At 33.6% G+C, this 22,983-nt stretch overlaps 4 protein-coding genes and 1 long non-coding RNA gene across 7 annotated transcripts; 4 read left to right on the forward strand and 1 right to left on the reverse strand.

The window, feature by feature from the left end:
* Positions 1-273: 273 nt before the first annotated feature.
* On the forward strand, positions 274-3,902 carry LOC148154949 (uncharacterized). 2 transcript variants are annotated; one of them, XM_088013674.1, is made up of 8 exons: positions 274-421; positions 1,439-1,489; positions 1,580-1,648; positions 2,291-2,404; positions 2,729-3,046; positions 3,157-3,320; positions 3,448-3,560; positions 3,637-3,902. In XM_088013674.1, exons 1-8 carry the CDS (start codon positions 355-357, stop codon positions 3,764-3,766), a joined length of 1,026 nt encoding a protein of 341 aa, XP_087869800.1. In that variant the 5' UTR covers positions 274-354; the 3' UTR covers positions 3,767-3,902. The 2 variants fall into 2 exon arrangements, with proteins under 2 accessions (XP_087869800.1, XP_087869801.1); XM_088013675.1 differs by having other exon boundaries at positions 2,729-3,043.
* LOC148154950 (uncharacterized) lies at positions 2,729-14,032 on the reverse strand. 2 transcript variants are annotated; one of them, XR_015765583.1, is made up of 3 exons: positions 13,966-14,032; positions 8,402-8,464; positions 2,729-2,916 (listed from the first exon to the last, which is right to left on the reverse strand). It is a non-coding gene; the product is annotated as an uncharacterized LOC148154950 (long non-coding RNA). The 2 variants fall into 2 exon arrangements; XR_015765582.1 differs by lacking the exon at positions 2,729-2,916 and having other exon boundaries at positions 8,277-8,464.
* On the forward strand, positions 5,861-10,264 carry LOC148154951 (uncharacterized). The gene is made up of 8 exons (XM_088013676.1): positions 5,861-5,970; positions 6,988-7,038; positions 7,129-7,197; positions 7,839-7,952; positions 8,277-8,591; positions 8,705-8,868; positions 8,996-9,108; positions 9,185-10,264. The coding sequence occupies exons 1-8, from the start codon at positions 5,904-5,906 to the stop codon at positions 9,312-9,314; spliced, it is 1,023 nt and encodes a 340-aa protein (XP_087869802.1). The 5' UTR covers positions 5,861-5,903; the 3' UTR covers positions 9,315-10,264.
* LOC106926328 (uncharacterized) lies at positions 11,331-17,446 on the forward strand. Its single transcript, XM_015001167.2, has 8 exons — positions 11,331-11,454; positions 12,557-12,607; positions 12,698-12,766; positions 13,404-13,517; positions 13,841-14,170; positions 14,270-14,433; positions 15,044-15,156; positions 15,241-17,446. Exons 1-8 carry the CDS (start codon positions 11,388-11,390, stop codon positions 15,368-15,370), a joined length of 1,038 nt encoding a protein of 345 aa, XP_014856653.2. The 5' UTR covers positions 11,331-11,387; the 3' UTR covers positions 15,371-17,446.
* LOC106926326 (asialoglycoprotein receptor 1-like) lies at positions 16,799-21,335 on the forward strand. The gene is made up of 8 exons (XM_015001166.2): positions 16,799-16,940; positions 18,049-18,126; positions 18,533-18,610; positions 18,875-18,991; positions 19,574-19,915; positions 20,011-20,174; positions 20,301-20,413; positions 20,494-21,335. Exons 1-8 carry the CDS (start codon positions 16,799-16,801, stop codon positions 20,618-20,620), a joined length of 1,161 nt encoding a protein of 386 aa, XP_014856652.2. The 3' UTR covers positions 20,621-21,335.
* Positions 21,336-22,983: the final 1,648 nt, after the last annotated feature.

Raw genomic sequence — 22,983 nt, forward strand, 5'->3', positions numbered from 1 at the left:
AAATAATGCATTACAGATATTGTCATCAAGAAACAACATTTTAATGCATGTGACCAGGTGCTGTTTTTGCCTTATTTCAATAGCACTAAAATATGACCAAAAAAATGCTTGATTTTGTGTTTTTGCAGTTCACTTACTGAATTATTCTTTGCGAGGAACAAGGAAACCAATGACCCAGATAAGCTGGTCAAAGTCTTGTTGGTTTAGGAGTTGATCGGAATAAAAAAGCAGAAGTATGCAAATCAAGAACAATAAAAAGAAACACAAACAGGGGAAGCAACTTCCTATTACCTCTCACTTTGAGTTCTGATTCAGTTTACTAGTCGGATCAAGATCAACATTAAGGCTGTAGATATGGCAGAGGAGGAGGTGAGCTATGCTTCAGTGGCCATCAAAAGTAAGAAGCAGCCCCAATCAGAAGGTAAGTTCATCTGATTCTGCTTAAATTCAGTATATCCTCCAACAGTTTAATTCAGTCTTTCCGTATGCCAGGGCTGTTCAGACCTTTTGTCACATGAGTCAAATGGGCTCACAAGTCATAGAAATTATTATTGAAAATGTAAAATCCCCCAAAATTATATTGATAACTAAGCTTACTCATCCATCTCCAAAGGTATAGATATGTTAGTTTATTTACAGTTAAAAGGAAGTGGCTAGATATGTTCATCAGGAAGACTAGCTCAGCCTGAGCATGACCTCGTTACCCAGATGAAGTGAGAGACAGAAGAACTTTGGCTAAAATAAATCCGAGCATCACGGCTCCCAACAAACGCAGATCTACGCACACATAGTCACATATTGTACTTTATTTTAAATGCCAATGTTCAGTTACACATTTATTTTTGTCTGAATATGGTAAAGTTTTCTTCTGTGGTTTTAATTTTTGCTAACTTTATATTCTGTTATTCCTATTTTTTCTGTTTATTATGACCTGCTTCTGCTGGTACTCCTGAATTTTCCCATTGTGGCAAAAATAAAAGGTAGTTCTAATGTATCTATTTCATTGCGTTGTACCAGTTTTGTCAAAATGTTGATCTTGGTCAAGAAATGGTTCAGACATCCCCTCATCCACAACCCGAAAATTATTGATATATTCAAATTCCACTTCAATTTTAATTTCTTCAACATTTATCAAAAATATTTTTGATCTTGAAATAAATTGATTAGTTTTTAAAAAAAATATATATTGATTATTTAGTGTTTTAGTTGCGTTGATAATTTTTAATGTGTTGCTTTCTACTACAGTACATGGCCCAGTTCTGCATTTCATGTGTGATTGAGGAACTATGATATACATTTCCTAAATTGTGTTGCAGTATACATTTTGACAGCTTATTTTATTAAAACACAAACTGGCATCTTTGCTGTCAGAAATAAAGAGAATAAAATAATGTCTGTACGTTACATATGTTTGACTAAATACTCGCTGATCTTTCAGGTAAAAATGAGAATGAGACTGTGTATGATGAAGTTAAGGTGAATAAAGAGAGTAAGTATGAAATAGTAAAGATTTTTAAGTTTATCCATAACAAACCTTAGAAAGTTCTAGTAAAGCAACTTAAAATTTCAACCTTTTCAGCTAAAGCTTTGGATGATGCTGAAGTGGAGAAGCAGAATGAAAGTGTTCAGCAAACTGCTGACACAAACGGTGAGAATATAAAAAATAGATATATAATATTAAAGTTGGCATTATTTGCCCCAATTCTAAGGACAGATTAATAACACATGGAAACATTTAAAATGCTGATTAGCTAATTGAAGTGTTTTCTTTCACTAAGTCATTCTTGCTACTTCCATTTTTTTATATAAAAGTGAGGACAACTTCTCCTTTTATATTAATTTTGAGAGATTTCTTTGAAAAAGAAATAAAAAAAATAATTTTAAGTGTTAACTTTCCAGTCTGTTAATGTTTTTTTATTAACTTGAAATTTTAAAAACAATCATGATGCAACTCAACAAAATCTGGGTGGTTGCTTCAAACCCACATTCTGCCCATGTCAGTCATTGTTTTCTTGAACAAGACACTTCATCTGCTTTGCCTGCAGAATTTATGGTACCCTTTCATCCTGTCATTTAGCCCCATGCTGGGACATGGTGGTGAATATATAGCTCCACTCGCTGTGGAGTCCTCTAAAGCGCGTTTACAAGTACAGGGTATTTATTTGTATTAAAGAGTGGATATTTTTTTCTGATTGGTAATAAAGTAAAAATATTATATCTAGACAGAAATGATAGTAGAAGATATTGTAGTTTCAGATTTTAAAGTTCATCTTTGTTTTAATCTCTGCAGGACTTCTTCCAGACAAAGCAGCAGAAAGATGTCGCCGCTATCAGCAGCTGTGTTTCTGCTTTGGGACTCTGTGTGTCATTTTGGTGCTGAGTGTCATTGGAGTCTGTGTTTATTGTAAGTATACAAAACTGGAAGGCCATGAATCTGATTACATCTCTATAACTCATATGATCTTTCTTATAACTTTGTTAATTTACAAAAGAGTTCAATGTTGAACAAAAAAAAAATGGAATGGCACTGTATTGTCTATTTCATCTAACTGGATTATTGGTCTCGATTGGTGAATAAATTATAAGTGAGGGTATTAATTACAGATAGCTAAAGATTTAAGAAATATCATAGTTATATTTTCCTAAAGGCTGTTTATCTTGAAATTGAGTAGAAAAAAATTTAACTGTAAACTACAGTGTTTTTTATGAAGCAATTTTCATTTTGTAGTTGTAACAGTTCGTGAGAGCACTGCAAGAGAGCTGAACCAGCTGAAATCAAACCAAAAGGATTTTCTGGAGAAAATTCATAATCTGAGTAACCTCAACAACAAACTCAGTTCAGACAATGACAACCTGACTTCGGTTTCTATGGCCTTAAAAAACAACATCACCGTGCTGACTGCAGAGAACCACAACCTGATGTCGCTTAATGAGAAGCTGAAAGAACAAAGGAAAAACCTCACAGAAATAATAGAAACCTGGAATGAGCTCAATGTCAGTCGAGCTCAGTGGAGCATTGATCAATACTGTCCTAAAAATAATGGTGGTATGTTCATATTTTAGACAAACAGTTTGTGCTGAACTACATTATGTTAAAAAAATGCATAATAATTATATTATGTTAACATATTTATTAATGGAACGTTTTTATTTAAGCGAGAAGCTGCACTTCTTGCCAGGAAGGATGGAAATACCAACTTCCCAGCTGTTACGCTTATAACGATGCTAAAGCTGCTTATCGAACAAACTGGGACGGTGCACGAGAAGACTGCAGAACAAAGAATTCAGATCTGACTGTTGTGTCTAACAATGCAGAAAAGGTAATGGAAGAACAATTTTAATGGCTTAAAAATGTACACTGACTGAGAAAATCATAGCCTCAATAATTTTGAGTGTTTAGTCAGTTTTCAGTCAACATAAACAGAATTATCTGTTCTAATTCCTCAGGATTATGTCCAAACACAAAGTCCTGTTATAGGAGACATTAAAGGATACTGGATTGGTCTCAGAGCTATAGGAGGGAAATGGAAATGGCTCGATGGAAGTGATCTGACCAATCAGTGAGAGTCACATTATTTCTTAAACTTTGTATAAAACAAATCTATCAGTCTGGATTTAACTGATGTTTTTCCTTAGAGCCTGGATACAGCAGCAGAACGCCACTGATGGTCAATGTGTAACTTCTCTCCAGACCCGAGAATGGACATCAGTGAGCTGTACTGAGAAGTACAACTGGATCTGTGAGAAGAAGGCTTTATCTGTTTAAACATGAAATGTTCAGGTTTTTGACAGGCTGTTTGGAAAACCTTATTTAAGACATATGCAGTTTTCTAGTTTAGTTTTTTTGGTAACACTTTATTTGAAGAGGTGTGCATAAGACTGATATGATACTGTTATAAACATGACATAACACCTATTATGAACATAAAGAAGTCTTTATGAATGTTTATGACAGTTGTCATGAAGTGTCATTGGGTAAATAATGACACTTTTAATGCAAAGTTGCTCCAAAAGTTGCATTGAAAGTCCATTAAGAGTGCCAACTTTGCATTCAATTATCATAATTTACAAAATCATGCAAAGTTGGCACTTTTAATGGACTTTTAATGCAACTTTTAGTGTAACTCTGCATTAAAAGTGTCATTATTTACCGAATGACACTTCTTGACAACTGTCATAAACATTCTTAAATACTTCTTTATGTTCATAACAGGTGTTATGTCATGTTTACGACAGTATCAGTCTTATGCACACCCCTTCAAATAAAGTGTTATCGGTTTTTTTATAAGCTCTTTTTAAAAGGCTTTAAAAGTTTCATTTCTTTTTCTGATGATTTGTCTGAAGTTGTAAATTTAAAGTTTATCAACAGATTCAAAAGTCAGACAAAATAACTTTTATGGTTGCTGAAGTTTCTGAAGGAACTTTACGTGGTTTCAGCATGATTTTAGGATTCCCACTGCCTGTGAATCTTTCTTCAATACTTAAAATAATTTGTATATATAACTATTACAGAAGTTTTTTTTTTGTTTGTTTGTTTTTTGTACAATCTATTACACAGAGTAACACAATTGTTATTTTTAAAAATGAGAATATAAAAATGTCTGCCTCTTTTTTCCTGCCATTTTTTCCCATTATTTAACTTATCAAACATTTGTGGAGCCTGATTTTAATTAAGAATTCCATAAAGATGACAATAAATCTCCTCATTTTAAAGCAAACAGTTTGGAAGTGAATCTTTCAGTTATCATGTTCCCTTGAATTGATGCAGGCTTCTGTTGTAGGTCATATAATGGTCTTTTTATATTACTGCAGCTTTAAAACATTACAGATATAGAAGAATATACAGAATATAGAAGATCCACACAAGCCTGAGAGGAAGCTCACTATATCACTGTGGTATTATATTCTATCTAGACGACAACATGAAAATTATGCATCATTGTCAGACCTCAACCAGCCATAACACTCGGTTGTACAGTTTTACAATGATTTATTTACAAGATTTTAGTTTACATTGGATTTTAGCACTAAAAATGAGCTATGGGTAACTTTTGGGTGAACTTTATGCCTAAAACAATAAATAACAATATTCAAAAGAGGGGCTGGTTAGGATGAGTGGAGGAAAAGGACAAATGATGTGTTGCAGCGTCTTCTTATACGTCTCCTCTGCTTAGATAAGCGGCCCGTACTTGGCGTCCTGAGTCCACCAATCATGATTTACATATTCAAAGCAATGCAACGCCTAACACGCCTAACAACAATTAAACATGGCCCTAAATGTTTATGAGAAAGTCACTAAAAACTAGACACTACCCTTACTCTTTTTGACATTTATCTAAAAGTTAAAAACTGTCATCAACTGAGTAAGAAACACTGATGGATTGATTGATCCAACATAAACATCAAAGCTCTGTAACTTCCAACTGCCACCATTTTTAACAGTGATACCTTTTAGAAATGCGTTAATATTTCAGTGTTCATTTTTTAATGCTATATTAGATTTGTAAGTGAATAATTCACAATGCACCAGTCATTATTTATCAAATAATGCATTACAGATATTGTCATCAAGAAACAACATTTTAATGCATGTGACCAGTTGCTGTTTTTGCCTTATTTCAATAGCACTAAAATATGACCCAAAAAAATGCTTGATTTTGTGTTTTTGCAGTTCACTTACCGAATTATTCTTTGCGAGGAACAAAGAAACCAATGACCCAGATAAGCTGGCCAAAGTCTTGTTGGTTTAGGAGTTGATCTGAATAAAATAGCAGAAGTATGCAAATCAAGAATGATAAAAAGGAACACCAACAGAGGAAGCAACTTCCTATTACCTCTCACTTTGAGTTCTGATTCAATTTACTAGTCTGATCAAGATCAACATCAACATCAAGGCTGTAGATATGGCAGAGGAGGAGGTGAGCTATGCTTCAGTGGCCATCAAAAGTAAGAAGCAGCCCCAATCAGAAGGTAAGTTCATCTGATTCTGCTTAAATTCAGTATATTATCCAACAGTTTAATTCAGTCTTTCCGTATGCCAGGGCTGTTCAGACCTTTTGTCACATGAGTCAAATGGGCTCACAAGTCATAGAAATTATTATTGAAAATGTAAAATCCCCCAAAATTATATTGATAACTTAGCTTACTCATCCATCTCCAAAGGTATAGATATGTTAGTTTATTTACAGTTAAAAGGAAGTGGCTAGATATGTTCATCAGGAAGACTAGCTCAGCCTGAGCATGACCTCGTTACCCAGATGAAGTGAGAGACAGAAGAACTTTGGCTAAAATAAATCCGAGCATCACGGCTCCCAACAAACTCAGATCTAAGCACACATAGTCACATATTGTACTTTATTTTAAATGCCAATGTTCAGTTACACATTTATTTTTGTCTGAATATGGTAAAGTTTTCTTCTGTGGTTTTAATTTTTGCTAACTTTATATTCTGTTATTCCTATTTTTTCTGTTTATTATGACCTGCTTCTGCTGGTACTCCTGAATTTTCCCATTGTGGCAAAAATAAAAGGTAGTTCTAATGTATCTATTTCATTGCGTTGTACCAGTTTTGTCAAAATGTTGATCTTGGTCAAGAAATGACTCAGACATCCCCTCATCCACAACCCGAAAATTATTGATATATTCAAATTCCACTTCAATTTTAATTTCTTCAACATTTATCAAAAATATTTTTGATCTTGAAATAAATTGATTAGTTTTTAAAAAAAATATATATTGATTATTTAGTGTTTTAGTTGCGTTGATAATTTTTAATGTGTTGCTTTCTACTACAGTTCATGGCCCAGTTCTGCATTTCATGTGTGATTGAGGAACTATGATATACATTTCCTAAATTGTGTTGCAGTATACATTTTGACAGCTTATTTTATTAAAACACAAACTGGCATCTTTGTTGTCAAAAGTAAAGAGAATAAAATAATGACTGTACGTTACATATGTTTGACTAAATACTCGCTGATCTTTCAGGTAAAAATGAGAATGAGACTGTGTATGATGAAGTTAAGGTGAATAAAGAGAGTAAGTATGAAATAGTAAAGATTTTTAAGTTTATCCATAACAAACCTTAGAAAGTTCTAGTAAAGCAACTTAAAATTTCAACCTTTTCAGCTAAAGCTGTGGATGATGCTGAAGTGGAGAAGCAGAATGAAAGTGTTCAGCAAACTGCTGACACAAACGGTAAGAATATAAAAAATAGATATATAATATTAAAGTGCTCATTATTTGCCCCAATTCTAAGGACAGATTAATAACACATGGAAACATTTAAAATGCTGATTAGCTAATTGAAGTGTTTTCTTTCACTAAGTCATTCTTGCTACTTCCATTTTTTTATATAAAAGTGAGGACAACTTCTCCTTTTATATTAATTTTGAGAGATTTCTTTGAAAAAGAAATAAAAAAATAATTTTAAGTGTTAACTTTCCAGTCTGTTAATGTTTTTTTATTAACTTGAAATTTTAAAAACAATCATGATGCAACTCAACAAAATCTGGGTGGTTGCTTCAAACCCACATTCTGCCCATGTCAGTCATTGTTTTCTTGAACAAGACACTTCATCTGCTTTGCCTGCAGAATTTATGGTACCCTTTCATCCTGTCATTTAGCCCCATGCTGGGACATGGTGGTGAATATATAGCTCCACTCGCTGTGGAGTCCTCTAAAGCGCGTTTACAAGTACAGGGTATTTATTTGTATTAAAGAGTGGATATTTTTTTCTGATTGGTAATAAAGTAAAAATATTATATCTAGACAGAAATGATAGTAGAAGATATTGTAGTTTCATATTTTAAAGTTCATCTTTGTTTTAATCTCTGCAGGACTTCTTCCAGACAAGGCAGCAGAAAGATGTCGCCGCTATCAGCAGCTGTGTTTCTGCTTTGGGACTCTGTGTGTCATTTTGGTGCTGAGTGTCATTGGAGTCTGTGTTTATTGTAAGTATACAAAACTGGAAGACCATGAATCTGATTACATCTCTATAACTCATATGATCTTTCTTATAACTTTGTTAATTTACAAAAGAGTTCAATGTTGAACAAAAAAAAAATGGGATGGCACTGTATTGTCTATTTCATCTAACTGGATTATTGGTCTCGATTGGTGAATAAATTATAAGTGAGGGTATTAATTACAGATAGCTAAAGATTTAAGAAATATCATATTTATATTTTCCTAAAGGCTGTTTATCTTGAAATTGAGTAGAAAAAAATTTAACTGTAAACTACAGTGTTTTTTATGAAGCAATTTTCATTTTGTAGTTGTAACAGTTCGTGAGAGCACTGCAAGAGAGCTGAACCAGCTGAAATCAAACCAAAAGGATTTTCTGGAGAAAATTCATAATCTGAGTAACCTCAACAACAAACTCAGTTCAGACAATGACAACCTGACTACGGCTTCTATGGCCTTAAAAAACAACATCACCATGCTGACTGCAGAGAACCACAACCTGACGTCGCTTAATGAGAAGCTGAAAGAACAAAGGAAAAACCTCACAGAAATAATAGAAACCTGGAATGAGCTCAATGTCAGTCGAGCTCAGTGGAGCATTGATCAATACTGTCCTAAAAATAAAGGTAGTATGTTCATATTTTAGACAAACAGTTTGTGCTGAACTACATTATGTTAAAAAAATACATAATAATTATATTATGTTAACATATTTATTAATGGAACGTTTTTATTTAAGCGAGAAGCTGCACTTCTTGCCAGAATGGATGGAATTACCAACTTTCCAGCTGTTACGCTTATAACGATGCTACAGCTGCTTATCGAACAAACTGGGACGGTGCACGAGAAGACTGCAGAACAAAGAATTCAGATCTGACTGTTGTGTCTAACAACGCAGAAAAGGTAATGGAAGAACAATTTTAATGGCTTAAAAATGTACACTGACTGAGAAAATCATAGCCTCAATAATTTAGAGTGTTTAGTCAGTTTTCAGTCAACATAAACAGAATTATCTGTTCTAATTCCTCAGGATTATGTCCAAACACTAAGTCCTATTATAGGAGACATTAAAGGATACTGGATTGGTCTCAGAGCTGTAGGAGGGAAATGGAAATGGCTCGATGGAAGTGATCTGACCAATCAGTGAGAGTCACATTATTTCTTAAACTTTGTATAAAACAAATCGACCAGACTGGATTTAACTGATGTGTTTCCTTAGAGTCTGGATAAAGCAGAAGCCTGCAACTGATGGTCAATGTGTAACTTCTCTCAAGTCCCGAGAATGGACATCAGTGAGCTGTACTGAGAAGTACAACTGGATCTGTGAGAAGAAGGCTTTATCTGTTTAAACATGAAATGTTCAGGTTTTTGACAGGCTGTTTGGAAAACCTTATTGAAGACTTATGGAATGTTCTGGTTTAGTTTTTTTGGTAACACTTTATTTGAAGAGGTGTGCATAAGACTGACATGATACTGTCATAAACATGACATAACACCTATTATGAACATAAAGAAGTCTTTATGAATGTTTATGACAGTTGTCATGAAGTGTCACTCGGTAAATAATGACACTTTTAATGCAAAGTTGCTCCAAAAGTTGCATTGAAAGTCCATTGAAAATGCCAACTTTGCATTCAATTATCATAATTTACAAAATCATGCAAAGTTGGCACTTTTAATGGACTTTTAATGCAACTTTTAGTGTAACTCTGCATTAAAAGTGTCATTATTTACCCAATGACAGTTCTTGACAACTGTCATAAACATTCTTAAAGACTTCTTTATGTTCATAACAGGTGTTATGTCATGTTTACGACAGTATCAGTCTTATGCACACCCCTTCAAATAAAGTGTTATCGGTTTTTTTATAAGCTCTTTTTAAAAGGCTTTAAAAGTTTCATTTCTTTTTCTGATGATTTGTCTGAAGTTGTAAATTTAAAGTTTATCAACAGATTCAGAAGTCAGACAAAATAACTTTTATGGTTGCTGAAGTTTCTGAAGGAACTTTACGTGGTTTCAGCATGATTTTAGGATTCCCACTGCCTGTGAATCTTTCTTCAATACTTAAAATAATTTGTATATATAACTATTACAGAAGTTTTTTTTTTTTGTTTGTTTTTTGTACAATCTATTACACAGAGTAACACAATTGTTATTTTTAAAAATGAGAATATAAAAATGTCTGCCTCTTTTTTCCTGCCATTTTTTCCCATTATTTAACTTATCAAACATTTGTGGAGCCTGATTTTAATTAAGAATTCCATAAAGATGACAATAAATCTCCTCATTTTAAAGCAAACAGTTTGGAAGTGAATCTTTAAGTTATCATGTTCCCTTGAATTGATGCAGGCTTCTGTTGTAGGTCATATAATTGTCTTTTTATATTACTGCAGCTTTAAAACGTTACAGATATAGAAGAATATACAGAATATAGAAGATCCACACAAGCCTGAGAGGAAGCTCACTATAGCACTGTGGTATTATATTCTGTCTAGACCACAACATGAAAATTATGCATCATTGTCAAAACTCAACCAGCCATAACACTCGGTTGTACAGTTTTACAGTTATTTATTTACAAGATTTTAGTTTGCATTGGATTTTAGCAATAAAAATGAGCTCTGTGTAACTTTTGGGTGAACTTTATGCCTAAAACAATAAACAAAAATATTCAAAAGAGGGGCTGGTTAGGATGAGTGGAAGAAAAGGACAAATGATGTGTTGCAGTGTCTTCTTATACGTCTCCTCTGCTTAGATAAGCGGCCCGTACTTGGTGTCCTGAGTCCACCAACATGGCCCTAAATGTTTATGAGAAAGTCACTAAAAACTAGACACTACCCTTACTCTTTTTGTCTTTTATCTAAAAGTTAAAAACTGTCATCAACTGAGTAAGAAACACTGATGGATTGATTGATCCAACATAAACGTCAAAGCTCTGTAACTTCCAACTGCCACCATTTTTAACAGTGATACCTTTTATAAATACATTAATATTTCAGCGTTCATTTTTTAATGCTATATTAGATTTGTAAGTGACTAATTCACCCTGCACCAGTCATTATTTATCAAATAATGCATTGCAGACATTGTCATCAAGAAACAACATTTTAATGCATGTGACCAGTTGCTGTTTTTGCCTTATTTCAATAGCACTAAAATATGACCCAAAAAAATGCTTGATTTTGTGTTTTTGCAGTTCACTTACTGAATTATTCTTTGCGAGGAACAAGGAAACCAATGACCCAGATAAGCTGGCCAAAGTCTTGTTGGTTTAGGAGTTGATCGGAATAAAAAAGCAGAAGTATGCAAATCAAGAATGATAAAAAGGAACACCAACAGAGGAAGCAACTTCCTATTACCTCTCACTTTGAGTTCTGATTCAGTTTACTAGTCGGATCAAGATCAACATCAAGGCTGTAGATATGGCAGACGAGGAGGTGAGCTATGCTTCAGTGGCCATCAAAAGTAAGAAGCAGCCCCAATCAGAAGGTAAGTTCATCTGATTCTGCTTAAATTCAGTATATTCTCCAACAGTTTAATTCAGTCTTTCCGTATGCCAGGGCTGTTCAGACCTTTTGTCACATGAGTCAAATGGGCTCACAAGTCATAGAAATTATTATTGAAAATGTAAAATCCCCCAAAATTATATTGATAACTAAGCTTACTCATCCATCTCCAAAGGTATAGATATGTTAGTTTATTTACAGTTAAAAGGAAGTGGCTAGATATGTTCATCAGGTAGACTAGCTCAGCCTGAGCATGACCTCGTTACCCAGATGAAGTGAGAGACAGAAGAACTTTGGCTAAAATAAATCCGAGCATCACGGCTCCCAACAAACTCAGATCTAAGCACACATAGTCACATATTGTACTTTATTTTAAATGCCAATGTTCAGTTACACATTTATTTTTATCTGAATATGATATATTTATAGTTTTGTATAACTATGTAAAACTGTATAGTTTTCTTCTATGGTTTTAATTTTTGCTAACTTTATATTCTGTTATTCCTATATTTTCTGTTTATTATGACCTGCTTCTGCAGGTACTCCTGAATTTTCCCATTGTGGCAAAATAAAAGGTAGTTCTAATGTATTTATTTCATTGCATTATATCAGTAAGCAATAAATTAAGAGTACAATATTTTTTATCAAACAAAACAGCTTTTTTTATTTCTTTCAAAATGTTGATTTTGGTCAAGAAATGACTCAGACATCCCCTCATCCACAACCCGAAAATTATTGATATATTCAAATTCCACTTCAATTTTAATTTCTTGAACATTTATCAAAAATATTTTTGATCTTGAAATAAATTTATTAGTTTTAAAATATATATATTGATTATTTTGTGTTTTAGTTGCGTTGATAATTTTTAATGTGTTGCTTTCTGCTACAGTACATGGCCCAGTTCTGCATTTCATGTGTGATTGGGGAACTATGATATACATTTCCTAAATTGTGTTGCAGTATACATTTTGATAGCTTATTTTATTAAAACACAAAATGGCATCTTTGCTGTCAAAAATAAAGAGAATAAAATAATGTCTGTACGTTACATATGTTTGACTAAATACTCGCTGATCTTTCAGGTAAAAATGAGAATGAGACTGTGTATGATGAAGTTAAGGTGAATAAAGAGAGTAAGTATGAAATAGTAAAGATTTTTAAGTTTATCCATAACAAACCTTAGAAAGTTCTAGTAAAGCAACTTAAAATTTCAACCTTTTCAGCTAAAGCTGTGGATGATGCTGAAGTGGAGAAGCAGAATGAAAGTGTTCAGCAAACTGCTGACACAAACGGTAAGAATATAAAAAATAGATATATAATATTAAAGTGCTCATTATTTGCCCCAATTCTAAGGACAGATTAATAACACATGGAAACATTTAAAATGCTGATTAGCTAATTGAAGTGTTTTCTTTCACTAAGTCATTCTTGCTACTTCCATTTTTTTATATAAAAGTGAGGACAGCTTCTCCTTTTATATTAATTTTGAGAGATTTCTTTGAAAAAAAAAAGAATTTTAAGTGTTAACTTTCCAGTCTGTTAATGTTTTTTTATTAACTTGAAATTTTAAAAACAATCATGATGCAACTCAACAAAATCTGGGTGGTTGCTTCAAACCCACATTCTGCCCATGTCAGTCATTGTTTTCTTGAACAAGACACTTCATCTGCTTTGCCTGCAGAATTTATGGTACCCTTTCATCCTGTCATTTAGCCCCATGCTGGGACATGGTGGTGAATATATAGCTCCACTCGCTGTGGAGTCCTCTAAAGCGCGTTTACAAGTACAGGGTATTTATTTGTATTAAAGAGTGGATATTTTTTTCTTATTGGTAATAAAGTAAAAATATTATATCTAGACAGAAATGATAGTAGAAGTTATTGTCATTTCAGATTTTAAAGTTCATCTTTGTTGTTTTAATCTCTGTAGGACTTCTGCCAGACAAGGCAGCAGAAAGATGTCGCCGCTATCAGCAGCTGTGTTTCTGCTTTGGGACTCTGTGTGTCATTTTGGTGCTGAGTGTCATTGGAGTCTGTGTTTATTGTAAGTATACAAAACTGGAAGACCATGAATCTGATTACATCTCTATAACTCATATGATCTTTCTTATAACTTTGTTAATTTACAAAAGAGTTCAATGTTGAACAAAAAAAATGGAATGGCACTGTATTGTCTATTTCATCTAACTGGATTATTGGTCTCGATTGGTGAATAAATTATAAGTGAGGGTATTAATTACAGATAGCTAAAGATTTAAGAAACATCATATTTATATTTTCCTAAAGGCTGTTTATCTTGAAATTGAGTAGAAAAAAAATTAACTGTAAACTATGGTGTTTTTTTATTAAGCAATTTTCATTTTGTAGTTGTAACAGTTCGTGAGAGCACTGCAAGTGAGCTGAACCAGCTGATATCAAACCAAACGGATTTTCTGGAGAAAATTCATAATTTGAGTAACCTCAACAACAAACTCAGTTCAGACAATGACAACCTGACTTTGGTTTCTATGGCCTTAAAAAACAACATCACCATGCTGACTGCAGAGAACCACAACCTGATGTCGCTTAATGAGAAACTGATGGAAGAAAGAAAAAACCTCACAGGAATAATAGAAAACATGGAGGAAACCTGGAAAGAGCTCAATGTCAGTCGAGCTCAGTGGAGCATTGATCAATACTGTCCTAATAATAATGGTGGTATGTTCAGATCTTAGACAAATGGTTTATATTGTATTACCTTTTTATGTCCAACAACAACTAATAATAACATTATTGGATCATGTATTTTTGTTTCAGGGAGAAAGTGCACTCCATGCCAGAGTGGTTGGAATTTCCACATGTTCCGCTGTTATTTGCATAATAATGCTAATCCCTCGGATCAGAAAACTTGGGAAGAAGCACAAGAATACTGCAAAACAAAGAATTCAAATCTGACTGTTGTGTCTAATCAGGCTGAAAAGGTATTAGAGGACCAGCTTTAATGGATTACAACTGTGCAATGGCTAAAAAATAGCCTACCTAATAATTCTGGGTATTTAGTAGTGGTGCACCTACAGCACTTTTCTATCAGACCACACATTTTTAAAAAGCTTGACCTACCAATTACAATTTTGACTGATACCAATTTTGTTGTGTGAGAAGTCACTATTAGCAAAGTTGCAGAAGTGGCAACATTAGAACAATTATTGTAAACCAGGCATGTGCAAACATAACCTGGTGCGCAAGTCTGTCAATCATCTCTCTTTCATGACAGAATAAAAGCGGAAAGTGGCTGATTTTCAGACTTTTGCGATGATAGATCGATATGTGAATAAGATCAGATATTTAAATATTGGTCAACTGACGATTTTCCAATATTAAGGAAAACAGGACTGATTTATTGCCCAGATGATTTATTGGTACACCCCCTGTGCATAATTTTCAGAGACTTTAGAGATAGAAGAGTTTAAATTTGTATGATTTTTCTTATGTTCTCCTCAGAAGAATCATGACAGTTCATTCAGTTCTCATTCATACAATATTGATCATGTAAGTGAAATAAATATGTAAACATGTTATCATTTTTCATAGGAGTTTGTTGATGACAATAGTTATGCTGAAAATGAGATTAACGGATACTGGATTGGTCTCAGAGCTGTAAAAGGGAAATGGAAATGGATCAATGGAAGTGATCTGACCGATCTGTGAGAGACACATTCTTTCTTGATCTTTTTTATAAACAAAGTTATCAGCATTGATCTAACTTATGTCTTTTTTTTTCTTCTTAGAAACTGGATACACCACCAGAATGTCGTTGAAGGTCACTGTGTAACTTCTCGTAAAGGCCGAGATTGGAATACAATGAACTGTAATGACAAGAATGCATGGATATGTGAGAAGAAGGCTTTATCTGTTTAAAGCATTAAGGATTTAGATTTACAGAAGTTCTTACATTAAAAAATAACAAGTTTAACAGGTTTTTAATACAAAATCAAAATTTACAATAAACATGAGAAGATTTTCTGCTTCTCATATTTATTGTTCACACATGTAGAGATTTTAACGTTAAGCCTGATTAAAGACACAAGAATTTGCTTTAAGTGGCACACATTAACTGTTCAAGAGCTTGGAGTTCATGCAGTAGGATGAAAGAACATTTCATGCTACTACAATTGTAACAGTGAGTTTTATGTTTCCACCAAATTTGTATATCCAAATAAAACATTTCCCTAATTTTTCTTTGCAAAATGTGTTAAATTTAGTTTTGATGGACAGAAGAGAGCTTTGAACATCTGGACAACAGCTAAAAGCAACAACAGAACAGTGTTTCCAGGTATTTTTATTCTAGTGAAATGCATCATGTTAACTCCTACATGACCAGGTTTTGGCTCAGTTCATCAGAGAAAAAGGAACCTGAACGTTTTCAGTGCTGTCTGAACAATGGCAGGATTGTTGTTTCACCTGCAGTTTAATTATTTACATAAATTAATAATAACATCTGGCAGTAAATTTTGCTGTCACATGTTAAAAGTAATCAATGAGTGAAACCAAAAGAAGAGAGTGAGTAAAGATCAAAAACAAAGAAGTGAAAAAAGAGATGTGGCATTATGGATTTAAACTGGGTTACATTAGTCTTGTTTTCGTACAACATAATTGCTAATTTCTTTTTTGTTAAAGTTTGCATTTTTTATAAAAGTCATTATGAATAAAATCTTAAATCACACACAGGTAAACAATGGCATCATATTATTACAATTCATATTTGTCCTGTGTGTTGTTTTAGATGTTTGCTGCTTTCTTTGTAAAACCTGGTAATAACCCTGATCAATATTCTGAAATTATTTTAACATCCAAGCGTAACCTCACTTTGAAATATGAATATCAGAGGTTTTAGTTCTTGAACAACTTAATAACAAAATATCCAAACTATAACTTTTGTTTTTTGTACATATCATTTAATAAGTAAATTCTTAATAAAGAGGCAAATACAATCTCTAATTAAGAAGGTCATTATAATGTTTTTGTGGATTTATGGTTAATTTACTGCCTCAATGTCAATCCTAAAGACAGAAGTGGAAGTGACAGAGGAGCTGATTTGGTTATTCCTCGCCGTTTTAACATTCAAATTCTGAATTTCACATCAACACATTTTGTCTGCCACATATGAGATTTGTGTAACCATGTTTTATTTATTTATCATTTTCATAGCACATAAACATCCCATTGAATGACTGAACTTATTTTTAGACATGGCATAAATGCAAATGACTTCCCGTAACAAAAGCAGAAGTTGAACACTTAAGAGCTGTGAGATAGAGCTGCAGAAAGAATGAACCCTTCTGCTAAATGACATCCCACTGCAGTGAGAGTCTGTGTATAAATCATAAAAACTCTGATATTTCTAAGAAGTTTGTAGTGATGGCGGGAGAAGAGGACGTTATCTACACGTCTGTTGTATTCAAAGCTAAAAATAAATTACACCCAAGGGGTAAGTTACCTCTTTTTTTCTTTTTACACACCCTAAATGTAATAAGTTACTTATAAAGACTAAGATAGTCTGCATATTTCTTTATATATCAAATCTTCACGGAAATAATGTTTGTTTCTGCTCATGTCTGTTGATAAATTTTAATATAAATTTAAAACCACACAGTTGATATTTTGCTAAATTAAGAGTTTTACTTTCAGGTTTGAAACTATAACTGATTAGAAAAGCATTATTTGTTTCAATCAAATGCTGTTTAATTGTATTGGTTTTAGCTAAAGCCAGCTGGCAAGTTCACCAGTAAAAGGTCATAAAGCCTGGATGAATATTAACTCAAATGAAACGTTTTGATGGGTTTGGGTTGTAAATGTTTAATAAATGGAATTTCTAAAATGTTAGTCTTACTTGTGATTACTCATATTATAACTGCCATACCCTAAAACCAGAGGATGTGTAATGACATGTATTTCTTAAGCATTTCCCAGTAAAAAAAGAAAAAAAAATTAAAAGTTACACAATTCAATAAGAACTGCAACTTCATAAAATGATTGCCACATTGGTGATTTTTCAGAGATCCTGTTGACCTCTATACAGAGGAGTTCTTCAAAATGTACAGTTACTTGTTTGACATTTTGTCTTGTTGCTATCACAGTCTTGATATTTAATCGGGATTTAATAAAATTTTTTATGATATACCAATACAAAATAGTGAATAATTTTGAAAGAAACAGGCTTTTTGAGATACTTCAAATAAAAAGTGAAAAATAACTTTTACTCTGACACAAATTACATCCAGTGCAAACAACTGTCTCATTTGGAAAATAAGACAGAAATAGAGATAGAGAAATAGAGATTATTTCTCCTTTCTGATGGTCTTTTTCACCCTTAAAAATCATTTCTATAATATGCACCCTGTCAGTCAATCATGTGTTTTTAGTAATGTACTGGCCCTGGGACATTTATTGAAGATATTTGAATATATTTGCAAGATGCTGTATGATAAAAATTAAAACTTTTTAAACAAACAAAAAAATATGTTTATTAGAAAATAACATCTAGAAAATAATAATAAAATCTTGCATATGATAAAATTAACTTTTCTATCTTTCAGTCAAAAAGGAGGAGGAGGAAACTGTGTATGACGAAGTGAAAGTTCACAGTGAAGCAAATGAAAAAAACAGCATAAAATGTAAGTTGTGAAACAAACATAAAGACCCTAGTCTTGATGTCAGTACTTTGAATTATTTCTTACAAATTGACACAAAAAAGCTAAAACAAAACTTCAGCCTTGTTTTTGCAATGTTGACATTTGAGGAAATATTGCATATTTGCTGGAGATCTTTACTTAGAACTCTTCTTACAAAATCCTCTGTTGGTTGTTGTAATCTATTTCTTCAAGTATTTCCACTTTATGAAAAAAAAACACATCCCATTTTTTTTTCACTTACTGTCTTGAGAAAATGTACCCATGGGTTTTAAAGTGAACTGGTTTTATTTCCCCTTTAAGACCTGATTCTGAAGAAAGTAACAATAAAAACGTTACTGTTTGGTTTGTATTAGTTCTACAACTGACTTTTAATTGTTTAATCATTCAGCTATAAAGGAGGAGGAGATTGTGTATGATGAACTGAAGACAGACAGTGAAAAAAGTGACAACACTCTTGACATAAATGGTAAGTTGCGATGGGAAATGTGCAGAGGAAAGCGCAGCTACAATTAAGCACAACATTAATTTTATTTCTCAATCAACATTCAAAATCTGACCAACATTCTGCTTTATTTGAATCCGGCAAACACAAATTGGAGCTCGTTTGAGTGAATGTTGCGCCAGAAATAAAATCACTCCTTTTGTTTATCGGTTACTATATTATTCTTTACAAATGGAAACAAAATGAATGTGAATAAATTGGCTGGACATTGCTGTTTATCCTCAACAGTTCTGTTGCCTGATAAGAACGAAGAAGACCGACGTCGATGGTACCAGCAGGTGGCCTGGTGCTTTGGGACTCTGTTTGTCTCTGTGGTGTTGGGAGTCATAGCAGTCTGCATCTATTGTAAGTATAAAAACCAAGCAAAACCGACCAAATAATTAGGATTATTTGATCGCACCAGATTGAATTATGTATTATCTATTTCTAAATAAGTGATTTTTACTGCCAGGTTATAAAAAACTTTGTGTATTTAATCAAAAAAGGAAAATGTGAGGTAGATGATTGTTCTCCAAATGTAATTTATTAAAACAGTAGGAATTGGTCACAAATGATGCTGAATTTACACTAAAAACATGTTTTATACAACACAGAGTTTTATACAACAAGATCAAATGACAGTATATTTCTAGCTGAAAATAATGAGGGTTTTTTTCTATCTTAACATTACTTTAACAATTTGCTTCTATGGGCGTTTGAAAGTGTTGCTTCCTTGATGATCCAACTAACCCTCATTTAACTACCATTCAAGTTACAGGGAGATGAGATCAAATTTCTTTGACAGAGTTGATATATTTGAGAGTGTAACTCGGTTGAAAATTAGATTTACAGAACAGGAAATAGCTCTCAAATGTGGTAATGTGCTGAAAAAAGTCCTGTGTTGCATTATCATTATTTTACAATCTGTTACTTTTTTTTTATATGCAGTCTTAGTTCGTCCGAAGTCTGTCGACATTGAGTGGGACCAGCTAAAAAGCAACCAAACGGCTCTTCTGAATGAAAATTACAACCTGACGAACCTCAACAACAAAATCACGTCAGACTTTGACAACTTGAGGAAGGATCACGACAATCTGACCATTCAGTTTGAGAGTCTCGTAAAAGACTTTACTGTCACAGAAAGTATGGTCGCGAATCTCACAGAAATAAACCAGAAGCTGGAGTCAGAGTGGACAAACCTTACAGAGCAAATACAAAACCTAGAGATAAGGCAGAACGTCAGCCATGCTCAGTGGGCCATTGATGCATACTGCCCCAAAGAAAATAACAGTATGTTCAGATCTCACTGTTTATGCTCAAAAATTGGCAAAAAACCATATAAAAATGAAGGTCTCTTGTTTACTTCTGAATCTCTGCTGTTTCAGGACGAACATGCAAATCTTGTCAGAAAGGATGGCTTCCCTCTCAGTCCAGCTGCTATGCAATAAACAATGCAGAGAGTCTTCAAAGGAAAACCTGGGAAGATGCCAGAAAAGACTGCAGGGCAAAAGTTTCTGATTTGGTTGTTGTGTCTGATGAAATTGAAAAGGTAATGAGAGAGATCTCATGCATATTTCAAATGTTCTAAGAATGGGAACAAACCTCAACATTTTGAAACAGATGAACATCTCTGATGTTCTTTTTTGTTGTTTTTTTTTATCTCTTTCTTTCTTAGGGCTTTGTCACTAAAAAAAGTTGGGGCAGTTCAGGGACTCAAGGATACTGGATTGGCCTGAAAGCAGAGGACAACAAATGGAAGTGGATTGATGGAAGTGAACTGACCAACCAGTAAGAAACACATATTCAGAAATTCCCATAATAAAGACAAATAATTCTTTTTTAACTTTTTATATTTTTCTTTCCTGCAGCAGCTGGATTCCACAACCTGAAAATGACAATCAATGTGTTATTTCTCTTGAAAAACAAGGATGGAAATCAGTGCAGTGCAATGAAAACCAACAATGGATCTGTGAAAAGAAGGCGTTGTCTGTTTAAATCTTGAAATCAAAATTTAAAAAGGCTTAAAAAGGACCTTCTCATTCCACATTCATCCACCAGATCTCTGTGATCACAAGACAGCAACTTCCTCCACCTTCCTCGCTCCAGATTAAGGACCATGGGAGATCGGGCATTCGCTGTGGCTGCCCCCCGTCTCTGGAACTCTCTCCCGGATTATTTGAGAGCTCCACAACCACTGGTTCACTTCAAAAGAGGCTTAAAGATTTTTTTATTTAAGCAAGCCTATTCTGCCTCCACATGATTTTTATGATGTTGATTTTATCTATGATTTTAGTTGCACTGTGTAGCACTTTGAGATTTTTTTTTAATGAAAAGTGCGGTACAAATTAAATTTATTATTATTATTATTATTATTATTATTATTATTATTATTATTATTATTATTATTATTATTATTATTATTATTATTAAAAGTATAAACATATCAATGTTTTATTTATTTTATTTAATTTAATTTTATTTTATCAATGGCAAAGAGTCATTTGATAACTTTAAAAATGTTTTTCCTTGCTGTATTTGAGAAAGTACCACAGTTTGGCCGCTAGATGGTGCCATATTTCTGTGTGAGTTATTGATTGTTTTCTTAAATATTTTTTTTTTTCTGATGAACAAAATAAATTACTTGGATAAAATGCTTTTTGTTCTTTATGAAGAAATGTATTTTGTAAATAAAAAAATGACATTTAGTGAATTCCGTTTTTTCACAATATTCACATAAGGTAGTGATGCTCCAACTCACATGTGTTATGTTACAATCACAAAATTGAATGCATTTCAATTGGATTTTATGTCATAGATCAACATAAATCTATGTCATACATCCCTTTCAACATTCTTAAAATATATCTGAAAAGTGGTATATATATATATATATATATATCAAGGACAGCACAGAGGCCCTCATCCTGGCCGCCCAGGAACAGGCCCTAAACACCAGAGCAATAGAGGCTCAGATCTACCACACCAGACAAGACCCAAGGTGTAGGTTGTGCAAGGAGGCCTCTGAGACAGTCCAGCACATAACAGCAGGGTGCAAGATGCTGGCAGGGAAAGCATACATGGAACGACATAACCAAGTGGCGGGCATAGTGTACAGGAACATCTGTGCCGAATATGGACTGGAAGCCCCGAGGTCAAAGTGGGGAACACCCCCAAAGGTGGTGGAGAATGACCGAGCTAAGATCCTGTGGGACTTCCAGATCCAGACAGACAAGATGGTAATGGCGAACCATTGTGGTGGTGGATAAAGAACAGAGGAAAGCCGTTGTGGTGGATGTAGCAATACCAAGTGACTACAACATCAGGAAAAAGGAGCATGAGAAACTGGAGAAATACCAGGGCCTCAGAGAGGAACTGGAGAAGGCCTGGAAGGTGAAGACCACAGTGGTGCCTGTGGTCATCGGGGCCCTCGGGGCAGTCACCCCCAAACTGGAGCAGTGGCTCAAACAGATCCCAGGAACAACATCAGACATCTCAGTCCAGAAATGTGCAGTTCTAGGCACAGCCAAGATACTGCGCAGAACCCTCAAGCTCCCAGGCCTCTGGTAGAGGACCCGAGCTCAGAGGATGAAAGAGACCACCCGCGGAGGGTGAGAAGGGAATTTTATTTTTTTATATATATATATATATATATATATATATATATATATATATATATGCGCCCAGGCCCCTTATAACTCGATAAAACCGGAAGCAACCAATTACTTGTAAAATTCCAGATTATGCATAACTCCAGCATTATGTATACTTTTATGTACACTTTAATGTCGGTTTAACATTAATACGTTATACATAAAATATGTTATGTGGCAGTTTTATCAATGACTCGAAAACTGAAAAAAAAATGAAAAGTGAAATGTTTCAGAAATATTCTTAGCGACTTTTGAGACAAATAAAATGGTGTTGGCCAAAATTGGTACTGCCAAGTCAAGCTTTTTAATTAAAAATAAAAAACTGCTTCAATTTTCTTTTGGTTGGAAGCATTCAAATAATTCTCACATTTTTAAAACTCAAAATTTTCTGATGAAGATTTGCTATGCCAAGTTTTAAAAGGTTAAAATATTTTTTTCGTGGTGTTCCTGAACGCAATTTCCCCAAGCTAAAGCTAAAGCCTGCTCAAGCTCAGGCTCGATATAATTTTTTCAACGGTTTCTTTGTTCATATTTTTTAAATATTTGACTCTTTTCAGTCACTAAATTATCGTTTTAATAACAAAAAACTTCGCATTTTACTACTACTACTAATAAGAAAAACGTTAAAATTAGTTTTATAGCAACGTTCAAATGTTATTTTTCCTACTTTACTTAAACGCAGCATAAGACAACCAAGTTGGAGACTTT

Source organism: Poecilia mexicana, unplaced genomic scaffold (genome assembly GCF_051168715.1).
Source record: "Poecilia mexicana isolate PSO_F unplaced genomic scaffold, ASM5116871v1 scaffold_16, whole genome shotgun sequence".
Taxonomy (NCBI): domain Eukaryota; kingdom Metazoa; phylum Chordata; class Actinopteri; order Cyprinodontiformes; family Poeciliidae; genus Poecilia; species Poecilia mexicana.

What these genes read in the sequence shown, in the direction of transcription:
- LOC106926326 (XM_015001166.2), top strand. Translation starts at nt 16,799, where the DNA reads ATGACATCCCACTGCAGTGAGAGTCTGTGTATAAATCATAAAAACTCT. An exon ending in CTGCCCCAAAGAAAATAACA is followed by an intron (nt 19,916 to 20,010) that starts GTATGTTCAGAT and finishes CTGCTGTTTCAG; the next exon opens with GACGAACATGCAAATCTTGT. An exon ending in TGTCTGATGAAATTGAAAAG is followed by an intron (nt 20,175 to 20,300) that starts GTAATGAGAGAG and finishes TTTCTTTCTTAG; the next exon opens with GGCTTTGTCACTAAAAAAAG.
- LOC106926328 (XM_015001167.2), top strand. Translation starts at nt 11,388, where the DNA reads ATGGCAGACGAGGAGGTGAGCTATGCTTCAGTGGCCATCAAAAGTAAG. An exon ending in CATTGGAGTCTGTGTTTATT is followed by an intron (nt 13,518 to 13,840) that starts GTAAGTATACAA and finishes TTCATTTTGTAG; the next exon opens with TTGTAACAGTTCGTGAGAGC. An exon ending in GGAAGTGATCTGACCGATCT is followed by an intron (nt 15,157 to 15,240) that starts GTGAGAGACACA and finishes TTTTCTTCTTAG; the next exon opens with AAACTGGATACACCACCAGA.
- LOC148154949 (XM_088013674.1), top strand. Translation starts at nt 355, where the DNA reads ATGGCAGAGGAGGAGGTGAGCTATGCTTCAGTGGCCATCAAAAGTAAG. An exon ending in AGTTAAGGTGAATAAAGAGA is followed by an intron (nt 1,490 to 1,579) that starts GTAAGTATGAAA and finishes CAACCTTTTCAG; the next exon opens with CTAAAGCTTTGGATGATGCT. An exon ending in CATTGGAGTCTGTGTTTATT is followed by an intron (nt 2,405 to 2,728) that starts GTAAGTATACAA and finishes TTCATTTTGTAG; the next exon opens with TTGTAACAGTTCGTGAGAGC.
- LOC148154951 (XM_088013676.1), top strand. Translation starts at nt 5,904, where the DNA reads ATGGCAGAGGAGGAGGTGAGCTATGCTTCAGTGGCCATCAAAAGTAAG. An exon ending in TGTCTAACAACGCAGAAAAG is followed by an intron (nt 8,869 to 8,995) that starts GTAATGGAAGAA and finishes CTAATTCCTCAG; the next exon opens with GATTATGTCCAAACACTAAG. An exon ending in GGAAGTGATCTGACCAATCA is followed by an intron (nt 9,109 to 9,184) that starts GTGAGAGTCACA and finishes GTGTTTCCTTAG; the next exon opens with AGTCTGGATAAAGCAGAAGC.